Source organism: Macaca mulatta, chromosome 15 (assembly GCF_049350105.2).
Source record: "Macaca mulatta isolate MMU2019108-1 chromosome 15, T2T-MMU8v2.0, whole genome shotgun sequence".
In the NCBI taxonomy this organism is placed as follows: Eukaryota; Metazoa; Chordata; class Mammalia; order Primates; family Cercopithecidae; genus Macaca; species Macaca mulatta.
This window is the reverse complement of record NC_133420.1, coordinates 4,955,234-4,977,500: the sequence shown is the minus strand read 5'-3', so window position 1 is coordinate 4,977,500 and position 22,267 is coordinate 4,955,234. Positions and strand designations below refer to the sequence as shown.

General features: G+C 55.2%; 1 protein-coding gene across 17 annotated transcripts in view; it reads right to left on the bottom strand.

Annotated features, from left to right (window-relative positions):
• The window catches only part of PNPLA7 (patatin like phospholipase domain containing 7), an 87,934-nt gene that overhangs the window by 12,309 nt on the left and 53,358 nt on the right, over positions 1-22,267 (bottom strand). For 9 of the 17 annotated variants that reach the window (XM_077966752.1, XM_028834520.2, XM_028834523.2 and 6 more), the window contains 5 exons: positions 14,846-14,995; positions 11,271-11,334; positions 10,656-10,824; positions 9,372-9,554; positions 8,058-8,176 (listed from right to left, as the gene is read on the bottom strand). In XM_077966752.1, coding sequence (XP_077822878.1) covers positions 8,058-8,176; positions 9,372-9,554; positions 10,656-10,824; positions 11,271-11,334; positions 14,846-14,995 — 685 coding nt within the window. The remainder of the gene's footprint in view (positions 1-8,057; positions 8,177-9,371; positions 9,555-10,655; positions 10,825-11,270; positions 11,335-14,845; positions 14,996-22,267) is intronic. The other 8 variants (XM_077966757.1, XM_028834526.2, XM_077966761.1 and 5 more) reach the window with 1 other exon arrangement.

Sequence of the window (22,267 nt, the reverse complement as noted above, 5' to 3'; positions counted from 1 at the left end):
AAAAATAAATAAGCAAAAATAAAAAATTTTTTTAAAACCTTCCAGAGAATAGGAAAAGAAGATGAACTTCCCATTTCAGCTTATGAAGCCAGCAAACAAACCTTCATACCAAACCCGGTAAAGACATTTCAAAAAAGGATAATTTCAGTCCAGTCTTAACTCAGGTTTGAATAGAATCTAGCAATATACAAACAGGATAACTTCAACATCATGACGAAACAGGTCTGTCCCAGGAGCACAATGCTGATTTTCATTGGAAAATCAATGTAATTAACACATTAACAGATTAAAGAGAAAATACAATCATCTCAATAGAGTCACAAAAACAACTATTCATGATTAAAAACAAGACACAAGATCAGTTGTAAGACACAAGATCAGTTTATAAATATCAGTTGTATTTCTATATACTGGCAACAAAAAATTTGAAAATGAAGTCTAAACAAAAACAAAAAAAAACAAAAAAAAAAAACCTTAGGAAATTGAGAATAAAAGGGAACTTCCTCAGTCTGACCAAGGGCAGCCACAAAAAGCCGACAACCAAGATCACACTCAGCAGTGGGCTGAACACCTGCTCCCACGCCTGGGAATGAGGCTTGGGTGTCCACGCCCCCCATGTCTATCCACACTGCACTGGTGGTTCTGACCAGCGCAGTAAAGCAAGAAAAAGAAACAGAAAGAAAGTACATATGCATATTGGACGGGAAGAGAAAATACTGTTTGAATCTCAGAAACTATAAGTATGTGTGTAGAAAGTCAAAAAGAATCTACAACAAAGCTACAAGAATAAATGAATTGGCCGGGCGCGGTGGCTCACGCCTGTAATCCCAGCACTTTGGGAGGCCGCGGCGGGCGGATCATGAGGTTAGGAGATCGAGACCATCCTGGCTAACACGGTGAAACCCCGTCTCTACTAAAAATACAAAAAATTAGCTGGGCGAGGTGGCGGGTGCCTGTAGTCCCAGCTACTCGGGAGGTTGAGGCAGGAGAATGGCAGGAACCCAGGAGGCGGAGCTTGCAGTGAGCTGAGATCCGACTACTGCACTCCAGCCTGGGCGACAGAGCGAGACTCCGTCTCCAAAAAAAAAAAAAAGAAGAAGAAATGAATTTAGCAGGGTTGTAAGACACAAGATCAGTTTATAAATATCAGTTGTATTTCTATATACTGGCAACAAAAAATTTGAAAATGAAGTCTAAAAGATATCATTTACGGCCAGGCACAATGGCTCACGCCTGTAATCCTAGCACTTTGGGAGGCCAAGGCGGGTTGATCATGAGATCAGGAGTTCAAGACCAGCCTGGTCAAGATGGTGAAATCCCGTCTCTACTAAAAATACAAAAATTAGCCGGGCGTGGTGGCGGGTGCCTGTAATCCCAGCTCCTCAGGAGGCTGAGGCAGAGAATTGCTTGAACCCAGGAGGCGGAGATTGCAGTGAACCGAGATCGCACCACTGCACTCCAGCCTGGGTGACAAAATCAAGACTCTGTCTCAAAAAAAAAAAAAAAAAAAAAAGATACCATTTATAATAGTTTTTTAAAAGCCTGTAAAACCCTTAGAAATATAGTTAACAACAAAAGATGTGCAAGACGTCTACACTGAAGATCGCAAATCATGGCTGATCACCACTATGCGAGGCCTAAGGACACGGGGAGATCCATCTAGATCACGGGCTGGAAGGCTCAATGCTGTCAACTAATGATGTACAGATTCGACATATTCCCCCATCCAAATCTCACAAGGTTTTCTTTTTGGAGATGCTGACGAACTGCTTTTAAAATTCACATGAAGATGCAAAGGGCCTAGGACAGCCAAAACAATTAAAGAAAAATGGAAAATGGAAGGAACTACGTGACTCCTCAATGCCAAGACTGACTATGAAGCTACAGTAATGAAGACAGTGTAGTACTGTCATTAAGGATAGAGAAACACACCAATGGAATCCAGCAAGGTCCAGACGGGCTCACACCTGCAGGGCCACTGGATCTGACGGGGGCCTCAGCAGTTCGGGAGGGAGGGAAGGTATATTCGTCCGTTTTCATACTGCTCTGAAGAAATTCCTGAGACTGGGTTATTTCTAAAGAAAATGAGGGGCCGGGCGCGGTGGCTCAAGCCTGTAATCCCAGCACTTTGGGAGGCCGAGACGGGCGGATCATGAGGTCAGGAGATCGAGACCATCCTGGCTAACACGGTGAAACCCCGTCTCTACTAAAAATACAAAAAAATTAGCCGGGCGTGGTGGTGGGCGCCTGTAGTCCCAGCTACTCGGGAGGCTGAGGCCGGAGAATGGCGTGAACCCGGGAGGCGGAGCTTGCAGTGAGCTGAGATCCGGCCACTGCACTCCAGCCTGGGCTACAGAGCGAGACTCCGTCTCAAAAAAAAAAAAAAAAAAAAAAGAAAATGAGGTTTAGGCGGGTACGGGGCTCAGCGGGATTACCCAGCACTTGAGCAACCATACCCAACCTAAACCTCATTTCTTTATAAATTACAAGCCTGTAATTCCAGCACTTTGGGAGGCCGAGGAGGGTGGATCACAAGGTCAGGAGTTTGAGACCAGCCTGACCAACATGGTGAAACCCCATCTCTACTAAAAATACAAAAATTAGCTGGGTGTGGTGCCACGTGCCTGTAATCCCAGCTACTCAGGAGACTGAAGCAGGAGAATTGCTTGAACCCAGAAGGTGGAGCTTGCAGTGAGCCGAGATCGCGCCATTGCACTCCAGCCTGGGTGACAGAACAAGACTCCATCTCAAAAAAAAAAAAAAAAAAAGGCTGAATGGACTCACAGTTCCATGTGGTTGGGGAGGCCTCACAATCATGGTGGAAGGCAAAGCAGGAGCAAAGGCACATCTTACATGGTGGCAGGCAAGGGCACGTGTGCAGGGGAGCTGCCCTTTGTAAAACCATCAGATCCCATGAGACTATCACGAGAAGAATATAGGAAAGACCCGCCCCCATGATTCAGTTACCTCCCACCAGGTCCCTCCCACAACATGTGGGGATTATGGGAGTCATAATTCAAGGTGAGATTTGGGTGGGGACATGGCCGAACCATATCATTCAGAGCAATCAGACACCACATGGGAAAAGTGGACTCCCACCTCACACCAGTCATGAAAATCAGTTTGCGGTGGCTCACAGACTTAAACGTACAGGCTGGAAAAGCTTCCAGAAGATGTAGAATACCTCTGTGACCTTGGAATAGGCGGAACCTCTCAGGACGCCAGAATTAATAACCATAAAAAAACCGGAAAATCACACTTCATCAAAATTTTAAATGGTTCATCCAAAGAGGCCATTAAGAAAATGAGAAGAAAAGCCTAGACTGAGGACAGTATCAGCAATAAATGTATCCACAAAAGACTTGTGTTCAGAATAAAGAACTCCTTCGATACAGTAGTAAAAGACAAAAACCTATTACAAAATGGATAAAGAACTTAAAAGGATACTCCACAAAAGAAGATACACAAATGGCCAGCAAGCTCATGAACAGGTGTTCTACTCATCAGTCTTTGGAGGGATGCAAATTAGAATCACAGTGAGACACCACTGCAGACCATTAGAATGGGCAAAATTTAACATACTGCCGTTACCAAGGGTCGGTGGGGATGTGGGCCACTCGAACTCTCAGACATTGCTGGTGGGAGTGTAAAACGATACAACTGTGCCATGACCGGGCACTTACACTGCTGGGCATTTGCCCAAGAGGAAAGGAAACATGTCCACAAAAGGATTTGAAGAAGAGTTGGGCCGGGTATGGTGGCTCACGCCTGTAATCCCAGCATTTTGAGAAGCTGAGGGGGGGGATCACTTAAGGTCGGGAGTTCGAGACCAGCCTGGGCAACATGGTGAAACCCCATCTCTACTAAAAATGCAAAAATTGGCCGGGCGCGGTGGCTCAAGCCTGTAATCCCAGCACTTTGGGAGGCCGAGACGGGCGGATCACGAGGTCAGGAGTTCGAGACCATCCTGGCTAACACGGTGAAACCCCGTCTCTACTAAAAAATACAAAAAACTAGCCGGGCGAGGTGGCGGGCGCCTGTAGTCCCGGCTACTCGGGAGGCTGAGGCAGGAGAATGGTCTAAACCCGGGAGGCGGAGCTTGCAGTGAGCTGAGATCCGGCCACTGCACCCCAGCCTGGGCGACAGAGCAAGACTCCGTCTCAAAAAAAAAAAAAAAAAAATTAGCTGGGCGTGGTGGCAGGTGCCTGTAACCCCAGCTACTGGGGAGGCTGAGGCAGGAGAATTACCTGAAGCCAGGAGGTGGAGGATGCAGTGAGCCGAGATCGTGCCACTGCACTCCAGCCTGGGCTACAGAGCGAGATCTTGTCTCAAAACAGACAAACACAAGAGTTGGTGATAACAGCTTTGTTTGTAATAACCAAGACCAGAAAACCAACCATCCATCAACAGGAAGGGGGAGAAGCAAAGTGTGGTGAGTGTACCCGGCAGCGCCACTGCTGAGAGTCAGGAGCACAGACAAATCTCAGGCATGCTATGTCGCGTGATCAACGCCAGACACCAACAGGCGCGCAGTGGAAAACCTGAGCGAGCGAGGCGGGCAAAGTAAAGCCCACGATGCGCGTTCTCAGGAGCGCGACGCCGCCTGGGAGGAACACGGAGGGCTGCAGGGAACCCGGAGGAACACGGAGGGCTGCGGGGAACCTGGAGGAACACGGAGGGCTGCGGGGAACGTGCTCGGACCGCAGCGGTATTGTCGCAGAAAAGATCAACTGCAAGACACATTTGAGAAAAATCTTCCAGAAAGTGGAACAAAAGGACAGAGATGAAGAATAGGGGAGAGAAAAGACTAAAAATTAGAAGATCCATCTAAGATGCCCCAAATCTGACCATCAGAAGCTCCAGGAAGGCCGGGCACAGTGGCTCATGCCTGTAATCCCAGCGCTTTGGGAGGCTGAGGCAGGAGGACCCTCTGAGCCCAGGAGTTTGAGATTTGCCTGGCAACATGGTGAAACCCTCTCTCTCCAAAAAAGAAAGAAAGAAAGAAAGAAAAGAAAAACAACTTAGCCAGGTGTGGTGGCCTGCACCTATGGTCGCAGCAACTCAGGAGGCTGAGGCAGGAGGACTGCCTGAGCCCAGGAACTTCCAGCTGCAGTGAGCTCTGACTGCACCGCTGCACTCCAGCCTGGGTGACAGAGAGATCCTGTCTCAAAAAAAAAAGCCTGGGCGCAGTGACTCACGCCTGTAATCCCAGCACTTTGGGAGGCCAAGGTGGGCAGATCGCAAGGTCAGGAGATCCAGACCATTCTGGCTAGCATGGGGAAACCCCGTCTCTGCTAAAATTATAAAAAAACAAAAAAATTAGCAGGCTTGGTGGTGGGCACCTGTAGCTCCAGGAAGCGAGAACACAGAAAAGAGGGAGGTAAACATTTTCATTTAGAAAAATTATAAATTTCCCAGAGTTGAAGCCTGTGAGTTTCCAAATTTGAAAGAGTCCACTGGGAATCCACTGTCAGTGGATGCAAAAAGAGCCACATGAAGGCCCGTCATCATGCACTTTCAGAATACCAAGAATGCAGAGTCTCAGGCCAGGCACAGTGGCTCACGCCTGTAATCCCAGCACTCTGGGAGGCTGAGTGGGGAGGACTGCTTGAAGCTGAGAGTTGAGGCTACAGTGAGCTTATGATTGCCACTGCACTCCAGCCTGGGCAACACAGCGAGACTCTGTTTTGTTTTTAAAAAAGAGAAAATCTCCTACAAGGTTCCAGAAGAAAAAACAGGCCTTGTGAATAAAAACAGCACTAAATTTCTCAACAACAATACAAAAAACTAAAAAGACAATGGAACCATGCCTTAAAATTCTCAGGGAAAATTATTTCCATCTAGAATTCTATACCCAGCCAAACTATCATACAAGTGTGGGAACAGAATGAGGACATTTGCTGATATGCATGCTCTTAAAACGTTTACTTCTCCATGCATCTCCTCCTAGGGAAATTTCTAGAGCATATATCCACCAAAATGAGGAATAAACCAATGAAGAAGAAGACATGAAATTACAGGAAATGGAACTGAACACAGGAGAGAAACGAAGGTAGTTTCTAGGATGGCAGTTAAAGAAAATTCCAGGGCAACTTCTCAGCAGCACGCTAGAAAGCAACCAGTGGAGATAGGAGGAGGCTAGAGGGCTTTAGGGAGGACGACTCCTGAAAACTGAACAGAGACGAGTGGTGTGTCCGAACATACCGAGAGGAGGTTAATGCCTGCCCCGGTGTCCTTGGGTAAACTAAGGATGCCCAGAAAACTGAACAAATGTGAGAATTATTAAGTCCAAGGAAGGAACTTCAATCATAGGATAGGACAGGATGTGACTTAGCTCTGAGGGACACCCACACTGTCCTAACGACATAGACAGTGAGTGCTGGCTAACTAGTGATGGAACCACACTGGGATTTTGAGTGGAAAGGAGGGAGACAGACGCGTGGATGAGTGACTGATCGATAGTTGGAGATGGACAGACTCTGACTGCAGGTGTGGAAGGCGGTTAAGAAGTCAACAATCTAAAACCAAAAACAAAACAAAACAAAAACTTAGAATAGGAATGCGATTTAGAGATACAGACAAGCAGACAGCCCAAAACATGGGAAGTGGTTATTTCTGGGATAGCTCTGGACGTGGTGCTGGAGGGAGGGCAAGGGCCTGCAGTTATGTGCCTTAGGAAATACTTACAGCTTCTAAGTATTATCTTGATCAAAGCTACGTTCTCATTAAAAATGCTGCTGATCTGGCCTGCAAGTCAGGTCTGGGTGTGGGCTCAACTGCTCCAAGTCCCTGCACTGTCCCAGACCCACAGAAGGAGACCTGGGTCCTGTCCCCAGCCTGACAACCTCAGGTAAGCCATTGAACTGCTCTAGGCCAACTTCTGCAGCGTTTAAGAGAAAGTATGGCACACGAGGAGGTGGCAAGTCCCTTATACAGCAGGATGCAGTGGGCATTTCGCTACCTGGACCAGCCCCAGGGGCGGACAGGGCCCTGCCCTGGGGCCAGCAGAAGCATCCTTGAGGCCCTGGGGCTACCTCCAACCTCCTCCCTGGGTAGCAGTGCTGGCACTCCGTGGGAGATGGGAGAGGCTGCCAGAGAGGCCCCACCCCAGCAGGGCAGCCCTGGCCTGGACCCCTGCCCAGGCACCCCTCGGCGTCCTCCCTTCATTTGGGGGCAACAGTAGGAGGCTCTGCCCTGCCCCTTATGCACACCTGGCTCAGCAGAGGGGCACGTGCCTGTCCCACCCTCCTTGGGGCTCCCGGGCTCCATCTCGGTGCCAAATGTATCTATTCACGGTCAGGAGAAGGTGGTGTCTGATGACAAGGCAGGGGAGGAGTGACCTGGGATTAAAGTCCCTGAAAGACTCAGTTTTGGCAGAGAGCAGATCATTCTTTATCAAGTATTAGAGTGAAGGAAACTCACCAGACCCCGGAAAGACCGGCTGAGGAAAGAGCAGAGATTTCAGAGGAGACGCAAAGGGCCAACAAGCAACCACTTCTTTTTTTGTTTGTTTGTTTTGTTTTTTGAGACATAGTCTTGCTCTGTCCCCAGGCTGGAGTGCAATGGCGCAATCTTGGCTCACTGCAACCTCTGCCTCCCACGTTCAAGCAATTCTCCTGCCTCAGCCTCCTGAGTAGCTGGGACTACAGGTGCACGCCACCACGCCTAGCTGATTTTTCTACTTTTAGTAGAGACTAGGTTTCGCCACGTTGGCCAGGATGGTCTTAATCTCTTGACCTCGTGGTCTGCCTGCCTCAGCCTCCCAAAGTGCTGGGATTACAGGCGTGAGCCACCGTGCCTGGTCCAAGTAGCCACTTGTAAGCAAAGGCAGTCAAAACGAGATATGTCTTCTACTAAACTGGCCATAATAAAACCAGGGACACTCTGGGTGTCAGTGGGCACACCATGTGCGCTAGGTCTGGACAGGTGGCCTGAGGGTCTCCTTGTCTTCGGGTGACACCCCCCGCCCCAGCACCCAGCACCGCCCAGCACCCGAGGGGGTGACTGTCACCACACACACAACCGTGAGGAGTGCGTGGGAAGCGGGGGGCACTCACCTTGCTCCCCCTCCCCCAAGCACCAGGGCAATGGCGTTGCCCGTCAGCACCCTCGCCAAGCGGGAGAAGTCTGAGTGTCGGTCCGGGGGCCGCTGGAAGACGCGCTTGTACATCTCCACCTGGGGGAAGAGCCGTCAGGCAGGGCTGGTGCGGGGCCCCACCCTCGGCCGAGACCTCGCATCCTGGCTTGACTGGGGGGAGTTTCCTCCACTTCTAACCCAAACTGACCCCAAATCCTCCCCAGCATGCAGCACGCCCTGCCTGATAAGACTGATCAACACCTCAGTGCCCGGGCCGGGCCCCAGAGACAGCTCAGCTACTGGGGGGAGGACACTGGCAGAGGGTACGTGGGCAAGAGAGTGGGCCCAGGTGGGGGGCCAGAGGGCCTCTTCAGAGCTGTCCCCACTGGGGTCCCCCAATCCTGCAGCAGATGGTGCTTTCAGGGTGCGGGTTCCTGGACAGAGCTGTGGGCTGGGGGCTGTGAAGCATGAGCAGCCTCCAGACACCTCTCACCCTCAGGCCCCAGGGCTGCCTGAGGACACTGGAATTAAAAGTCTCAGGGGCCGGGCGCGGTGGCTCAAGCCTGTAATCCCAGTACTTTGGGAGGCCGAGGCGGGCAGATCATGAGGTCAGGAGATCGAGACCATCCTGGCTAACACAGTGAAACCCCGTCTCTACTAAAAAATACAAAAAACTAGCCGGGCGAGGTGGCGGGCGCCTATAGTCCCAGCTACTCAGGAGGCTGAGGCAGGAGAATGGCGTAAACCCGGGAGGTGGAGCTTGCAGTGAGCTGAGATCCGGCCACTGCACTCCAGCCTGGGCGACAGAGCGAGACTCCGTCTCAAAAAATAAATAAATAAATAAATAAATAAATAAATAAAAGTCTCAGGGTCTTCTGCCCAAAGGAGGGAGCAGTGCTGGCCTGAGGACACCCTCATCGGCCGGATGTGGGGCCTCAGCCTCAGACCTGAGCAGCCCTGACGTGAGGCCCATCCCCCAGGGTTTACTGCCCCTCCCCTGACGTCAGGCCCATCTCCCAGGGTTCGGTGAGCCCCCAGCCCCATGGCCGCCCTGTGGCTGCCCCCACCCTGCTGGCTGCCTCCTAGCTGCAGGGGGTGTCACCTTGCCGTGGCCACAAGAGGCCCAAAGGGCAAGTGGAAGGAGACGTGAGGCAGGGTCACGTTTACAAGCACAGGAAGGGCCCAGGGAGCGCAGGTGTCAGGAAATCAGGTGGGGAATGTGAAGGCAGCTTCGGACATTCAAGGAAATGAACGACAGAGCCACGGGCAGGCCTCCTGGCTCTCCCCGCCTCACCAACTTGGGCAGGCTCCTCCTGGAGAAGACGCGGCGTGGGCAGCAGAGGTGCAGGTGGCCAGAGCACCAGCTCCGCATGTTCAGCCACTCCACGGTGCGGGCAGGCGCCGGGCCCTCCTCCCGGTGCAGCAGGATCAGCTGCTTCTGAGCACGCACAGCTGTGCTCTCCAGCATCCGCTCCAGCTGAAAGGCAGAGCCCACGTGTCTGCCAGCCGGGCGAGCCTGCGACTCGGGGCAGGATGGAGCTGAGGGCAGCACAGAGGGTCTGAGGGCAGGACCCCGGGAGCAGCGCCCGGGTTCTGCAAAGCAACTTGGCTGTGGCCTGGTCTTGGCGCTGCCGAAGCTGTGACAGCAGGGGTCCGTCCGTCCACGGTGCCGGGCAAGGTCAGCACGGCAGGAGGGGACACCTCCTCTTTCTGTTTCTCTAACACTGCCTCATAAACACATCCAGCAACCTTTTCGAATGAGGTATTTTGCAAACAAACCCTCACAAGGGAGCATCACTAGCTGCAGAACAGGAACATACATCAGAGAGGAGGAATTTTTAGCTGCCCCAGGATTAGCCCAGGCAGGCTTGTGATGAGAACAGAGCAGGGAGCAGAGGAGGGAGACGGAAACGCGAACTGAAGGCAGGAAGCTGGAGAACGAACAGGACTGGGCAGTCGTGAGCCCGAGGCCTCGCCTGCAGCAATGGCCAGGTGGAAGGTCCACAGGCAATCGGGTCAGCGATCTGCTGCCATCTGGGAACCTGCAGACACAGCCTGGGGCTGGCGTCCCGAAGGTGCCTGCACAAGGCTGTTCCCATTGGCTGAGGATGCAGAGGCAGAGGGTGAGGCATTCACAAGAAGAAAACGAAGTAGCCAGAAAAAGCAGCGAGGGGAACAGGAACGACGCTGAAACCTAAATGCTGTGGAGAAGAGCAAACTTCAGACGACATAAAATAGGGCACCGTTTATGTAAAAGGTGAGACCTGGAAAGGGAAGCTTCCTGTACCGGCTGTAAAAGTGCGAAAGGCGACCAGAGGCTTTGACTTCACAAGAGGCCACGTGGGGCCCCTGCCCTGCCCCGTGCTGGAACCGCTGGAGACCTGCCCTGCCTGTGCTGGCACCGCTGGAGGTCAATACAGCACCATGTTTTTAAAACGCGGGTAGCAGATATCTGAGTGTTGGCTCTCATTATCTGTCCTTTTCTGAGTTTGTGCAGTATTTCACTCAAAGGAAAAGAGAAACAGGAGGTTCTGAAGAGAGGGCTCTCCCCAGCTCCACTGGCCTTCCCCGTGCTCACCTCGCCCACTGTGGGCTCCTGGTCACCCAGGCCCACGATGAGGATGCAGTCGGCCTGGCGCACGCAGCGCTGGGTCCAGGGTGTGAGCGTGCCGTCTGCCTGGTAGAGCACGATCCTGTGCGTGTCCTCCTGCTGCCCCAGCCAGCTGGACAGCCGGTACTCGTGGACACTGCAGGCCGCAGAGGGAGGACCTCACTACTCCGCAGGGGCCTGGCACTCTTAGTGCGTGTCCCCAGTGGAAAGAGGCAGCAGAGGCCAGCACCAGTTGCTGCCCCTTCCCCTCCCGGCCCAGCACTTCCTGCTATCTCTAGTTCGCAGTGAGTCATTCAGGGCCTAGGTGGTCAAGCACAGGCTGCCGTTAAGCCCAGAGGCTGAGGCTCACTGCAGGGCAGGCGGGGGAAGGTGAGACCCCGGGCTGCCCAGGTGGGAAGCGGGGGCCAGGATCTCCTGGGAGGCCCGACAGTGCCCAGCAGGTCACTGCTGCCCAGTGTGTGTTTGGTGAGGTGTGCCGGATGAGGAGCTGCAGTGCAGATGCCGGACGTGACAGAGTGGGGACACCTCTCAGGGCTGCACTGGGCCGGCTGGGAGGAGGGAGTCGGGGCTGACGGCACGCACCTGTCCAGGGCAGCGGAGCCGAGGCGCCGTTTTATGTTGTCACTGGTCAGCAGCAGGGTCGGGCCTGAAAATACCATCACCAGTAATGGAGCCTGCCCAGGCCGCCCACCTCCAAGGCTGAGCAAGGCACCAACGCCAAGCAAGGCAGTGAGAGTCCTCTCCCCACCCCCAAGGCCTGCTCCCCTTCAGCGCAACTGCCAAGCCTTCTTCACCTGCCAGTGCGGAAGGGCCTGTGGCCTGATGCTACCTCCCCTCTGCCCTGAAGGAGGCCTTGGGCAGCCTCTCTGAGCCTCGGTCTCCTCCAGCACAAGGAGCAGTGGAATCTCTGTGTCCTGCCACGTGTGCAGGGCAGGGAAGGTTGTACGATGGGAGATAACATAATTTCCCAAACCCAGATCATCGAGGCGCCAGACGCCAAGAGGCCAGGGTCCCCAGTGTCGAGATGCCTGTTCGTACGCATCTTCCATGTGGGCACAGCTGTCAGGGCCCTTCTCAACCAGGGGCGCCAGCGTCAGCCCTGGCATCACAGCCACCAGAGGCTTGGGGGAGAAGCTAAGATGAGGGGCTCAGCCTGAGGGGGTGCTGCTTGGCAGTGCCAGGTGGGAAAGGACCTAGAGACTCATGTGTGGGAAGCAGAGAGGTCTAATTCTAATTACAAGCTAGAGATCGGCCAAGCGCTGTGGCTCACGCCTGTAATCCCAGCACTTTGGGAGGCGAGGCGGGTGGATCATGAGGTCAGGAGATCGAGACCATCCTGGCTAACATGGTGAAACCCCGTCTCTACTAAAAATACAAAAAATCAGCTGGGCATGGTGGCAGGTGCCTGTAGTCCCAGCTACTCGGGAGGCTGAGGCAGGAGAATGGCGTGAATCCTGGAGGTGGAGCTTGCAGTGAGTCGAGATCGCGCCCCTGCACTCCAGCCTGGGTAACAGAGCGAGACTCCGTCTCAAAAAAAAAAACAAACAAACAAAACAAACAGCTAGAGATCAGATCAATGTGTCCCGTGCCTTGCCTTAACTGGCAACATTTGTTTCCTGGAGGCACACAAGATAAGGGCCCCTCTGACAACTGACCTGGAATACCCCCTGGACCCAAGGCCCAGCTCTGAGCTCAAAATCCAGCCCAGTGCCGGTGGGACATGCAGCAGCCGGAACCTGCTCGCTGCTGTGGGACTGTAGCCCGGTGCGGCCTCACTGGAAGTCGGCCCGGTGGTTTCTTCTACAACTAAACATACTCTGACCACAGGATCCGGCAATCACCCTTCTTGGTGTTTACCCAAGGGAAGTGAAAACTTCTGTCCACCCAGAAGCATGCACACAGGTGTTTACAGCAGCTTCACTCCTAATTGCCAAACCCTGGAAGCTGCCGAGATGCCCTCCAGTAGATGAACAGATAAACTGGTGCGTCCAGGCAGCGGACGATGACTCAGCACCAAAAAGAACTGAGCACCAGGCCAGAAAAAGGCCAGGAGGAACCTGGGTGCACGTGACTGAGTGGGAGAAGGCCGTCTGCAGAGGCTACACTGTGTGGTTCCATTTCTATCACTTTCCCAGAATGACGAAATTATAGAGATCGAGAACAGGTCCCTGGCTGCCGGCAGGCTGGGGTGCTGGGTGACAACGTGGCAGCCACCTGCAGGGTCTCCTCCGTGACAGAGCGGCCCCACGGCCCTGTGTGGTGCAGGTCACAGAAACGGCACCCACGTCACACCGCACCGCACACACCCAGGAGGGCACGGACGGGCTGCTGGGGCCCGAGGGGTCTACAGATGGCGTAAACGCCAACGTCCCAGCCTCGATGTTACCCCCTAACGCGCTGCCCGTGAGGGAGCCCCAGCGAAGGGAACATGGGGTCTCTCTTTACTATTCTACAATTTCTCCAATCCTATAATTATTTCAAAATAAAGTGTTTTTTTTGTTTATTTTGACACGGAGTCTCGCTCTGTTGCCCAGGCTGGAGTGTAAGGGCACCATCTCAGCTCACTGCAACCTCCACTTCCCAAGGTCAAGCAATTCTCCTGCCTCAGCCTCCCTCATAGCTGGGACTACAGGCGCCCACCACCAAGCCCAGCTAATTTTTGTGTTTTTAGTGAGACGGGGTTTCAACATGTTGGCTAGGTCAGTCTCGAGCTCCTGACCTCAAGTGATCCTCCCACCTCAGCCTCCCCAAGTTCTGGGATTAAGGGCGTGAGCCACCACACCCGGCGAAAAAGTGTTTTTTAAAGGTAACTAGTTTCTATGAAGCAGTACAGCTCCACCGCACTGCTAGAAGACGTTTTTGGATGCACCTGGAATACTCTGACTGATGTCACTGGAAATGAGTACGATTTTCTGCATATACTGGGAATATGTGTCATGTAATGACGGTCAAGGTCATCAGACAAGGCAATCCATGCTTTATGTGTTTTAAAATTTTGTTTTGAGAGTAACTTTTATTTATTTACTTTTGAGATAGAGTCTTGCTCTGTCACCCAGGCTAGAGTGCAGTGGTGCGATCTCGGCTCACTGCAACCTCTACCTCCTGGGTTCAAGCGATTCTCCTGCCTCAGCCTCCCATGTAGCCGGGATTACAGGTGCCCGCCACCATGCCCGGCTAATTTTTATATTTCCAGTAGAGATGGGGTTTCACCATGTTGGTCAGGCTGGTCTTGAACTCCTGACCTCAGGTGATCCACCCGCCTCGGTCTCCCAAAGTGCTGGGATTACAGGTGTGAGCCACCGCACCTGGCTGAGAATAACTTTTAAATATTAGATGTTTACAGTAGTATCTTTCTACATGATACATTTTTTGCATTTATTGTTTTCTATTACCAAATGTCTGTATCAGGAGAGAGCATTTTCACATGGTTCTGAAATACTCTTGTCACAATATATTGTTTCATAATAATTACACAACATTAATTGCATTATCATTATTATTATTATTATTATTATTATTATTAGAGATGGAGTCTTACTCTGTCGCCCAGGCTGCAGTGCAATGGTGTGATCTCAGCTCACTGCAACCCCTACCTCCCAGGTTCAAGTGATTCTCCTGCCTCAGCCTCCTCAATAGCTGGGATTACAGATGTGCACCACCATGCCCGGCTAATTTTTGTATTTCTAGTAGAGATGAGGTTTTACCATTTTGGCCAGGCTGGTCTTGAACTCCTGACCTCTGCCTCCCAAAGTGCTGGAATTACAGGCATGAGCCACCGTGCCCGGCCACATTCATTATTATTGCATTATTTTGCCAAGACAACACTGAAATTCTTAGTATAACCCTAAACCCACAGAAAACTGACTTCCTATTATCATGGTCTCTATAATCACATGGAAACTTGTAAATAAAATGTTGCAAAGATTACAGAATATCTGAATACCGCAGAATTCTGAGTTCTCAGGAAATTCAACTCCTTGTCCCTGAATCCCCAGATTTAACAGCTGCCAGAAATTTGGAAACACTACGGAACACTGACCCCACCTGAGCCCCGGCCACCCACCGCCGCGTCCCCTCGAAGACGGAGGGCAGCCGGCACCCCCCCTCCGCAGGCCCAGAACCCAAGGACGGCTGGAGGCCGGGAGGCCCAGGCTTACCAATGGCGCTGAGGGCGTGCTCCAGCTCCAGGGCGAAGGCGGTGAGGGGCACTTCCTCTGACACGGGCATCACTGCCACCGTGGACAGGTTGACAGCCGGGTTCCCCGAGTCCCACTTGCTGCCTGCCGTGGGGAGCCCAAGCTGGTGGCCTGTGGAGCAAATGACCCACGTCACCTGGGACAGCCCAGACACTCGCAGATGCCTCCAGACGCCCTGTGGCCCCCCAGGCTGCCCAGGAGCAATGCAGCAGCACCAGAGGCTGCCTGGGCCTCACGCCTCCCCAGTCCTGAGGCTGCCTGGGCCTTGTGCCTCCCCAGCCCTTAGGGGCTGTCTGGACTTCATGCCACCCCCTGCCCTCAGAGGCTACCTGGGCCTCACACCGTCCCCAGCCATGTGGCTGCCCAGGCCTCATGCCTCCTCCAGGCCAGAGGCTGTCTTGGTCTCAGGCCTTCCCCAGCTCTTCCTGATGAGCTGCCAGTCCACATGTGCAAGCGCCCCCAGGCCCCACACAGCAGACCTGACGAGCACTGGTCCAGGCCCAGGCCCAGGCCCAGGCAGTGGATTCGTCCTGACCCACCGAAGACAGTGATTCAGGGAGCGACTGAAAGGTACAAGAGACTTGGAGTAAACTAGACAAATTCTCCAGGTGAGGCCTCATTGGAGTAAACTAGACAAACTCTCCAGGTGAGGCCTCATCCTCTGAACCAACCCCTCGCAGGGCTTTCCACCACTCACTCCAGGAACAGTAAATAATTCACAGGCTAGAGATCAACAGGCGTGCTTCTCTTGTCTGTTATCTGCAAGGGACTCCAGAAACCAAGGGAGCACAGCGCAGCCCTGGGAAACCTGGGCCAGGCCCTGGAGACCCCGGAGACGTCAGTGAGGAGGTCAAGGCAGACCGGGCTTTCCTCTCCCTGAGACTGGAGCCTCCAGGGCCCACCATGGGGGCACACCCAGACAGGCAGGACCCTCTCCCTGGCCCCCACGTGGGCTGAGGGGCCCCTCGGCCAGCATAATGGCAAGGACGTGGACCGGGAGTCTGGGAACTTGAGGGTCCCCTGAGGGTCCCAGGCCCTCTTTACTGGAAGCCATGTGATGAGTGGCATCTCTGCTTCCACGAAAGAGGTTGAGGGGACGGCCTCAACACTCCCAAGGCCACCGCACCACCAGCCACGCTCCTGCCCACGAGGGTCTCCTGTATCCAGGTGCCATGGACACGCCTGCTCTGCAGCCCCCATGGCCCAGCCCTCCCACAGGCTGTCCCCTGGCCTATGCCTCCCGTCCCCAGTGAGGCAGCTTCCAAAATCCACCAGACACGCAGGTCCTGATTGGCCAAGGTCAGAGTAAGGGGATGCGGCGTGGTCAGGCAAGAGGCCAGGAGAGCAAAGCTGGGGACACAGAACAAGTGAGGGCTTGAGGGACACTCCCCGCAGACGGCGGCTAGTGGACGCCTACAAGCTCCTGGGATGCACACGGCGCCGTGGCAGCCCTGCGGGTAAGAGCCTGTGAACAGGGAACATGGCTCGGGGAACCAGCGCACAGCCAGCGATCGTGGTGCTCACAGGAAAACAGCTGATGGCGTGCTGCTGAGCAGGGAAGCTGCAGAGTGGTTTATAACTACGATTCCATTATTACATAAATACTCCAGGCCTCCCAAACGAAAGCACCTGCACCTGTACGCAGGCAGAAACAGATAAATGACGCTGCCCATCCAACATCCCGAATGAGTGTCCAAGACTCACACAGCCCCAGATCTTCCCTCGGACTCGGCCCCCACCTCCGGCCCCAGGCTCCCACCCGACCCACCAACGCTCAGTCCCTGCCCTCAGTCCTTCTCATCACCGGGAGCGCTGGGCCTCCACCGCACAGCCTTGGGGTGGCTTCAGCCGCCTTCTGAGAGGAGGCTCTGCGCACAGTGGCCAGAGCTGACCTTCAATGCCCAAGTCCACCAGGAGCGTTTTTTGCTCAAAGCCCCCGGTGCCCCTCCCCACTTAGAACAAGCCGAAGTCTGCAGCCTCTGCCCATCTGCGGTCCCCGAGAGCTGCTGGTGACCCCCACACCACACAGCTCTATGCCCATCTGCGGTCCCCGAGAGCTGCTGGTGACCCCCACACCACACAGCTCTATGCCCATCTGCGGTCCCCGAGAGCTGCTGGTGACCCCCACACCACACAGCTCTATGCCCATCTGCGGTCCCCGAGAGCTGCTGGTGACCCCCACACCACACAGCTCTATGCCCATCTGCGGTCCCCGAGAGCTGCTGGTGACCCCCACACCACACAGCTCTATGCCCATCTGCGGTCCCCGAGAGCTGCTGGTGACCCCCACACCACACAGCTCTATGCCCATCTGCGGTCCCCGAGAGCTGCTGGTGACCCCCACACCACACAGCTCTATGCCCATCTGCGGTCCCCGAGAGCTGCTGGTGACCCCCACACCACACAGCTCTATGCCTGGCCCCAAGGGTCCTGACCTCCTCAGGGAGGGCTGCCCCACCACCTGCGTGTCCCTGCCCCTCCCACCCTCTTCTGAGCCATCTCTCTTGCCTTCTCGGTCTAATTTCGTCCCTGACCTAACTCGACTGCGGCTCTGGGAGAGGAATCTTTCCTGACTGGCCTCCTGAGCACGGTGCCAGCTTCCAACGGGGCCCAGTGCCCCCAGCAGGTAAGCCAGGGATGGAGGGTTGGGTGCTGCGCAACGGCTGCCAAGGGCTTAGTGTCCTGTGCTCATCTCTGCCTGGAGGCTGCACAGCCCAGCTGCATCCCCAGCTGTTCACAGACCGCACCCCGCTCTGCCAAGGGCTGTGACGTGCAGCGCTGGAGACGTGCAGAGGCATCTACACAGGGCCCTGGTCAGGATAAGCGCTTGGAGCTGAGCGGCCCAAAGTGCAGGCCTGGAGGGCAGCGCTGGCCGTGTGTCGCCGTGGGGCTCACGGACCCCTGGAGGGGACCCCAGCCCTGGAGTAAATACCCAACCAGCAGCACCAGTAAAGGACTCTGCCCTCGGCCTGACTCGTGCAGCTGTCTGTGCAGAAAAAGAACCAGGCGCTGGTGCCTGGCACCACCTGAGCAGCTGGAAGAGGGAGGCGCCATGTCTTCATCTCCTGCCTGGGGGCTCGCAGGTCTTTGTGCAGCCTACACAGCCTCTGTGATAAAACTCTGCAACGACAGACAAGAAAATGAAGCAAAATAAACCCTCCACACATGTGCCTCCTGGCAGCCTCTGCTCCTCTGGGGAACCAACCACACCGGCACGGAACCCACTGTGCCGGCCACAGAGCCTCCAGTTCTCACCACCCCCAGCTGGCTCCCTGAGAGGCCGTCCCATCCAGCCTCCACCTGCCTGTCAGGGGGGTCTCAGGAGCCCGGGCACCACCACGACCCAGCACGCCCCGCGAGGCATCCCCAGCATCACCTTCACCGCATGTCCCTCCCCGCAGCTGAGCCTCAGCCACACAGGAGGAGCAGGGGACTCGGGCCAGACGATGCTTCCCCGCGTCTAGGCGCTAAGTGGAAGGCATGTGGCTTCTATAATCAGGAGGAAATAACTCCCAGATAGCAAACAAACAATACACACACACGCCGAAGTGCTGCTGAGCAGAGGACGGAGAACCGCCTCCTCGTCCCGAGATTCGGCCTCAACACTGCTCTCGCAGTCTGATGTGGACTTACTGTTCCTGCAGCTTTTCCTTGGGGATCCGCTTCCTCTCGCCTCTCCACAGACTGAGGTGTCACAGTCCTCATTTCAGGCAGAACGGGGGAGGCCATTGCTAGTTCCACATGGCCTTGGCCTTGGGAAAAGGCACCGGTAAGGTTCTGGCTCTGGGCCAGAACGGAGGCGGAGCAGACACAGGCCACCTGACTGTCACCAGTCACGATCAGAGAGGGACACAGCTCGAGGCAGCTCTCACAAGACTCCAAAGGATGGAGAGGAAGGCAGGCTGGCCGGGGACCCTGGACTCATGAAAGAACCACCCGACTCAGGCCAAGAAAGAAGCAGAGTCCGCTTCCCAGCCACATGGCTGCCACAGACGGAGGGGTCTGTCACTCCTTCCTCATGGGAGCTGCCTCCAGTGACACTGACTGGCACCAAGCAAGCACCAGCACACGCCCCTCCCAACTATGCACCCCTGTACCAGCAAGCATCTCCCAACTGTCCACTGCCCATACAGGAAGCATCTTCACCAACTGTCCACCCCCTGACCAGCAGACATCCCCCCCAATTGTTACTCACTGAACAGCAAACATCCCCACAAACTGTCTACCCTGACCAGCAAACATCCCCCTCAACTGTCTACTCACTGACCAGCAAACATCCCTCCCAACTGTCCACCCCCTGACCAGCAGACATCCCTCCCAACTGTCCACCCCAAACAGCAGACATCCCTCCCGACTGTCCACCCCAAACAGCAGACATCCCTCCCAACTGTCGACCCCAAACAGCAGACATCCCTCCCGACTGTCCACCTCCTGACCAGCAGACATCCCTCCCAACTGTCCACCCCAAACAACAGACATCCCTCCCGACTGTCCATCCCCGACCAGCAGACATCCCTCCCGACTGTCCATCCCCTGACCAGTGAACATCCCTCCCAACTGTCCACCCCCTGACCAGCAGACATCCCTCCCGACTGTCCACACCCTGACCAGCAGACATCCCTCCCGACTGTCCACACCCTGACCAGCAGACATCCCTCCCGACTGTCCATCCCCTGACCAGCAGACATCCCTCCCGACTGTCCACCCCCTGACCAGCAGACATCCCTCCCAACTGTCCACCCCCTGACCAGCAGACATCCCTCCCGACTGTCCACCCCCTGACCAGCAGACATCCCCCCCAATTGTTACTCACTGACCAGCAAACATCCCCCTCAACTGTCTACTCACTGACCAGCAGACATCCCTCCCAACTGTCCACCCCCGACCAGCAGACATCCCTCCCAACTGTCCACCCCCTGACCAGTGAACATCCCTCCCAACTGTCCACCCCCGACCAGCAGACATCGCTCCCAACTGTCCACCCCAAACAGCAGACATCCCTCCCAACTGTCCACCCCTGACCAGCAGACATCCCTCCCAACTGTCCACCCCTGACCAGTGAACATCCCTCCCGACTATCCACCCCCTGACCAGCAGACATCCCTCCCAACTGTCCACCCCCTGACCAGTGAACATCCCTCCCAACTGTCCACCCCCTGACCAGTGAACATCCCTCCCAACTGTCCACCCCCTGACCAGCAGACATCCCTCCCAACTGTCCACCCCCTGACCAGTGAACATCCCTCCCAACTGTCCACCCCCTGACCAGCAGACATCCCTCCCAACTGTCCACCCCCTGACCAGTGAACATCCCTCCCAACTGTCCACCCCCTGACCAGTGAACATCCCTCCCAACTGTCCACCCCCTGACCAGCAGACATCCCTCCCGACTGTCCACCCCCTGACCAGTGAACATCCCTCCCAACTGTCCACCCCCTGACCAGTGAACATCCCTCCCAACTGTCCACCCCTGACCAGCAGACATCCCTCCCAACTGTCCATCCCCTGACCAGCAGACATCCCTCCCAACTGTCCACCCCTGACCAGCAGACATCCCTCCCAACTGTCCACCCCCTGACCAGCAGACATCCCTCCCAACTGTCCATCCCCAAACAGCAGACATCCCTCCCAAATGTCTACCCCCTGACCAGTGAACATCCCTTCCAACTGTCCACCCCAAACAGCAGACATCCCTCCCAACTGTCCACCCCTGACCAGCAGACATCCCTCCCAACTGTCCACCCCTGACCAGCAGACATCCCTCCCAACTGTCCACCCCAAACAGCAGACATCCCTCCCAAATGTCTACCCCCTGACCAGTGAACATCCCTCCCAACTGTCCATCCCCAAACAGCAGACATCCCTCCCAAATGTCTACCCCCTGACCAGTGAACATCCCTCCCAACTGTCCACCCCAAACAGCAGACATCCCTCCCAACTGTCCACCCCCTGACCAGTGAACATCCCTCCCGACTATCCACCCCCTGACCAGCAGACATCCCTCCCAACTGTCCACCCCCTGACCAGTGAACATCCCTCCCAACTGTCCACCCCCTGACCAGTGAACATCCCTCCCAACTGTCCACCCCCTGACCAGCAGACATCCCTCCCAACTGTCCATCCCCGACCAGCAGACATCCCTCCCAACTGTCCACCCCCTGACCAGTGAACATCCCTCCCAACTGTCCACCCCCTGACCAGCAGACATCGCTCCCAAATGTCTACCCCCTGACCAGTGAACATCTCTTCCAACTGTCCACCCCAAACAGCAGACATCCCTCCCAACTGTCCACCCCCTGACCAGTGAACATCCCTCCCAACTGTCCACCCCCTGACCAGTGAACATCCCTCCCAACTGTCCACCCCCTGACCAGCAGACATCTCTCCCAACTGTCCACCCCCTGACCAGTGAACATCCCTCCCGACTGTCCACCCCCCGACCAGCAGACATCCCTCCCGACTGTCCACCCCTGACCAGCAGACATCCCTCCCAACTGTCCACCCCCTGACCAGTGAACATCCCTTCCAACTGTCCACCCCCTGACCAGTGAACATCCCTTCCAACTGTCCATCCCCGACCAGCAGACATCCCTCCCAACTGTCCACCCCAAACAGCAGACATCCCTCCCAACTGTCCACCTCCTGCAGAGAAAGCAGAGGAGGCCCCACCCCCTGCCAACTAGAGGCAGGAGACCAAGAAAGCCTCCGAATCTGCTCATGAAGACCCAGCCTGTGCCAGGGTCAGGTGTGCGGCTCTGAGAGCTGAAGATGGCACAGAATGCAGCCTTCACACTAGGCCTGGGCAGCACCTAGTAGGCACACCAGGGTCAGTTCACATTCAAACCACACTCCACAAATGTCGGCCAAGACATGCCCTGTGAATACAAGCACACCGACAGCGAAATTGAAGACTTAAATGGGAACCAGAGTCTCATAGTCTAACACACAAAACATCAGGACTCAAAATCCACAGTGCCCAGGACGGGTCCACAGTGACCAGGTCACATCCACGGTGACCAGGACGGGTCCACAGTGACCAGGGTGACCAGGATGGGTCCACAGTGACGAGGCCACATCCACGGCAACCAGGACAGGTCCACAGTGACCAGGGTGCCCAGGACGGGTCCACAGTGACCAGGTCACATCCACGGTGACCAGGACGGGTCCACAGTGACCAGGTCACATCCACGGTGACCAGGACGGGTCCATAGTGACCAGGGTGCCCAGGATGGGTCCACAGTGACCAGGTCACCTCCACGGTGACCAGGATGGGTCCACAGTGACCAGGGTGACCAGGATGGGTCCATAGTGACCAGGCCACATCCACGGCGACCAGGACGCCAAGAGCAAGGAGACTCTGAACCAGAGCAGCAGAAACGGTCC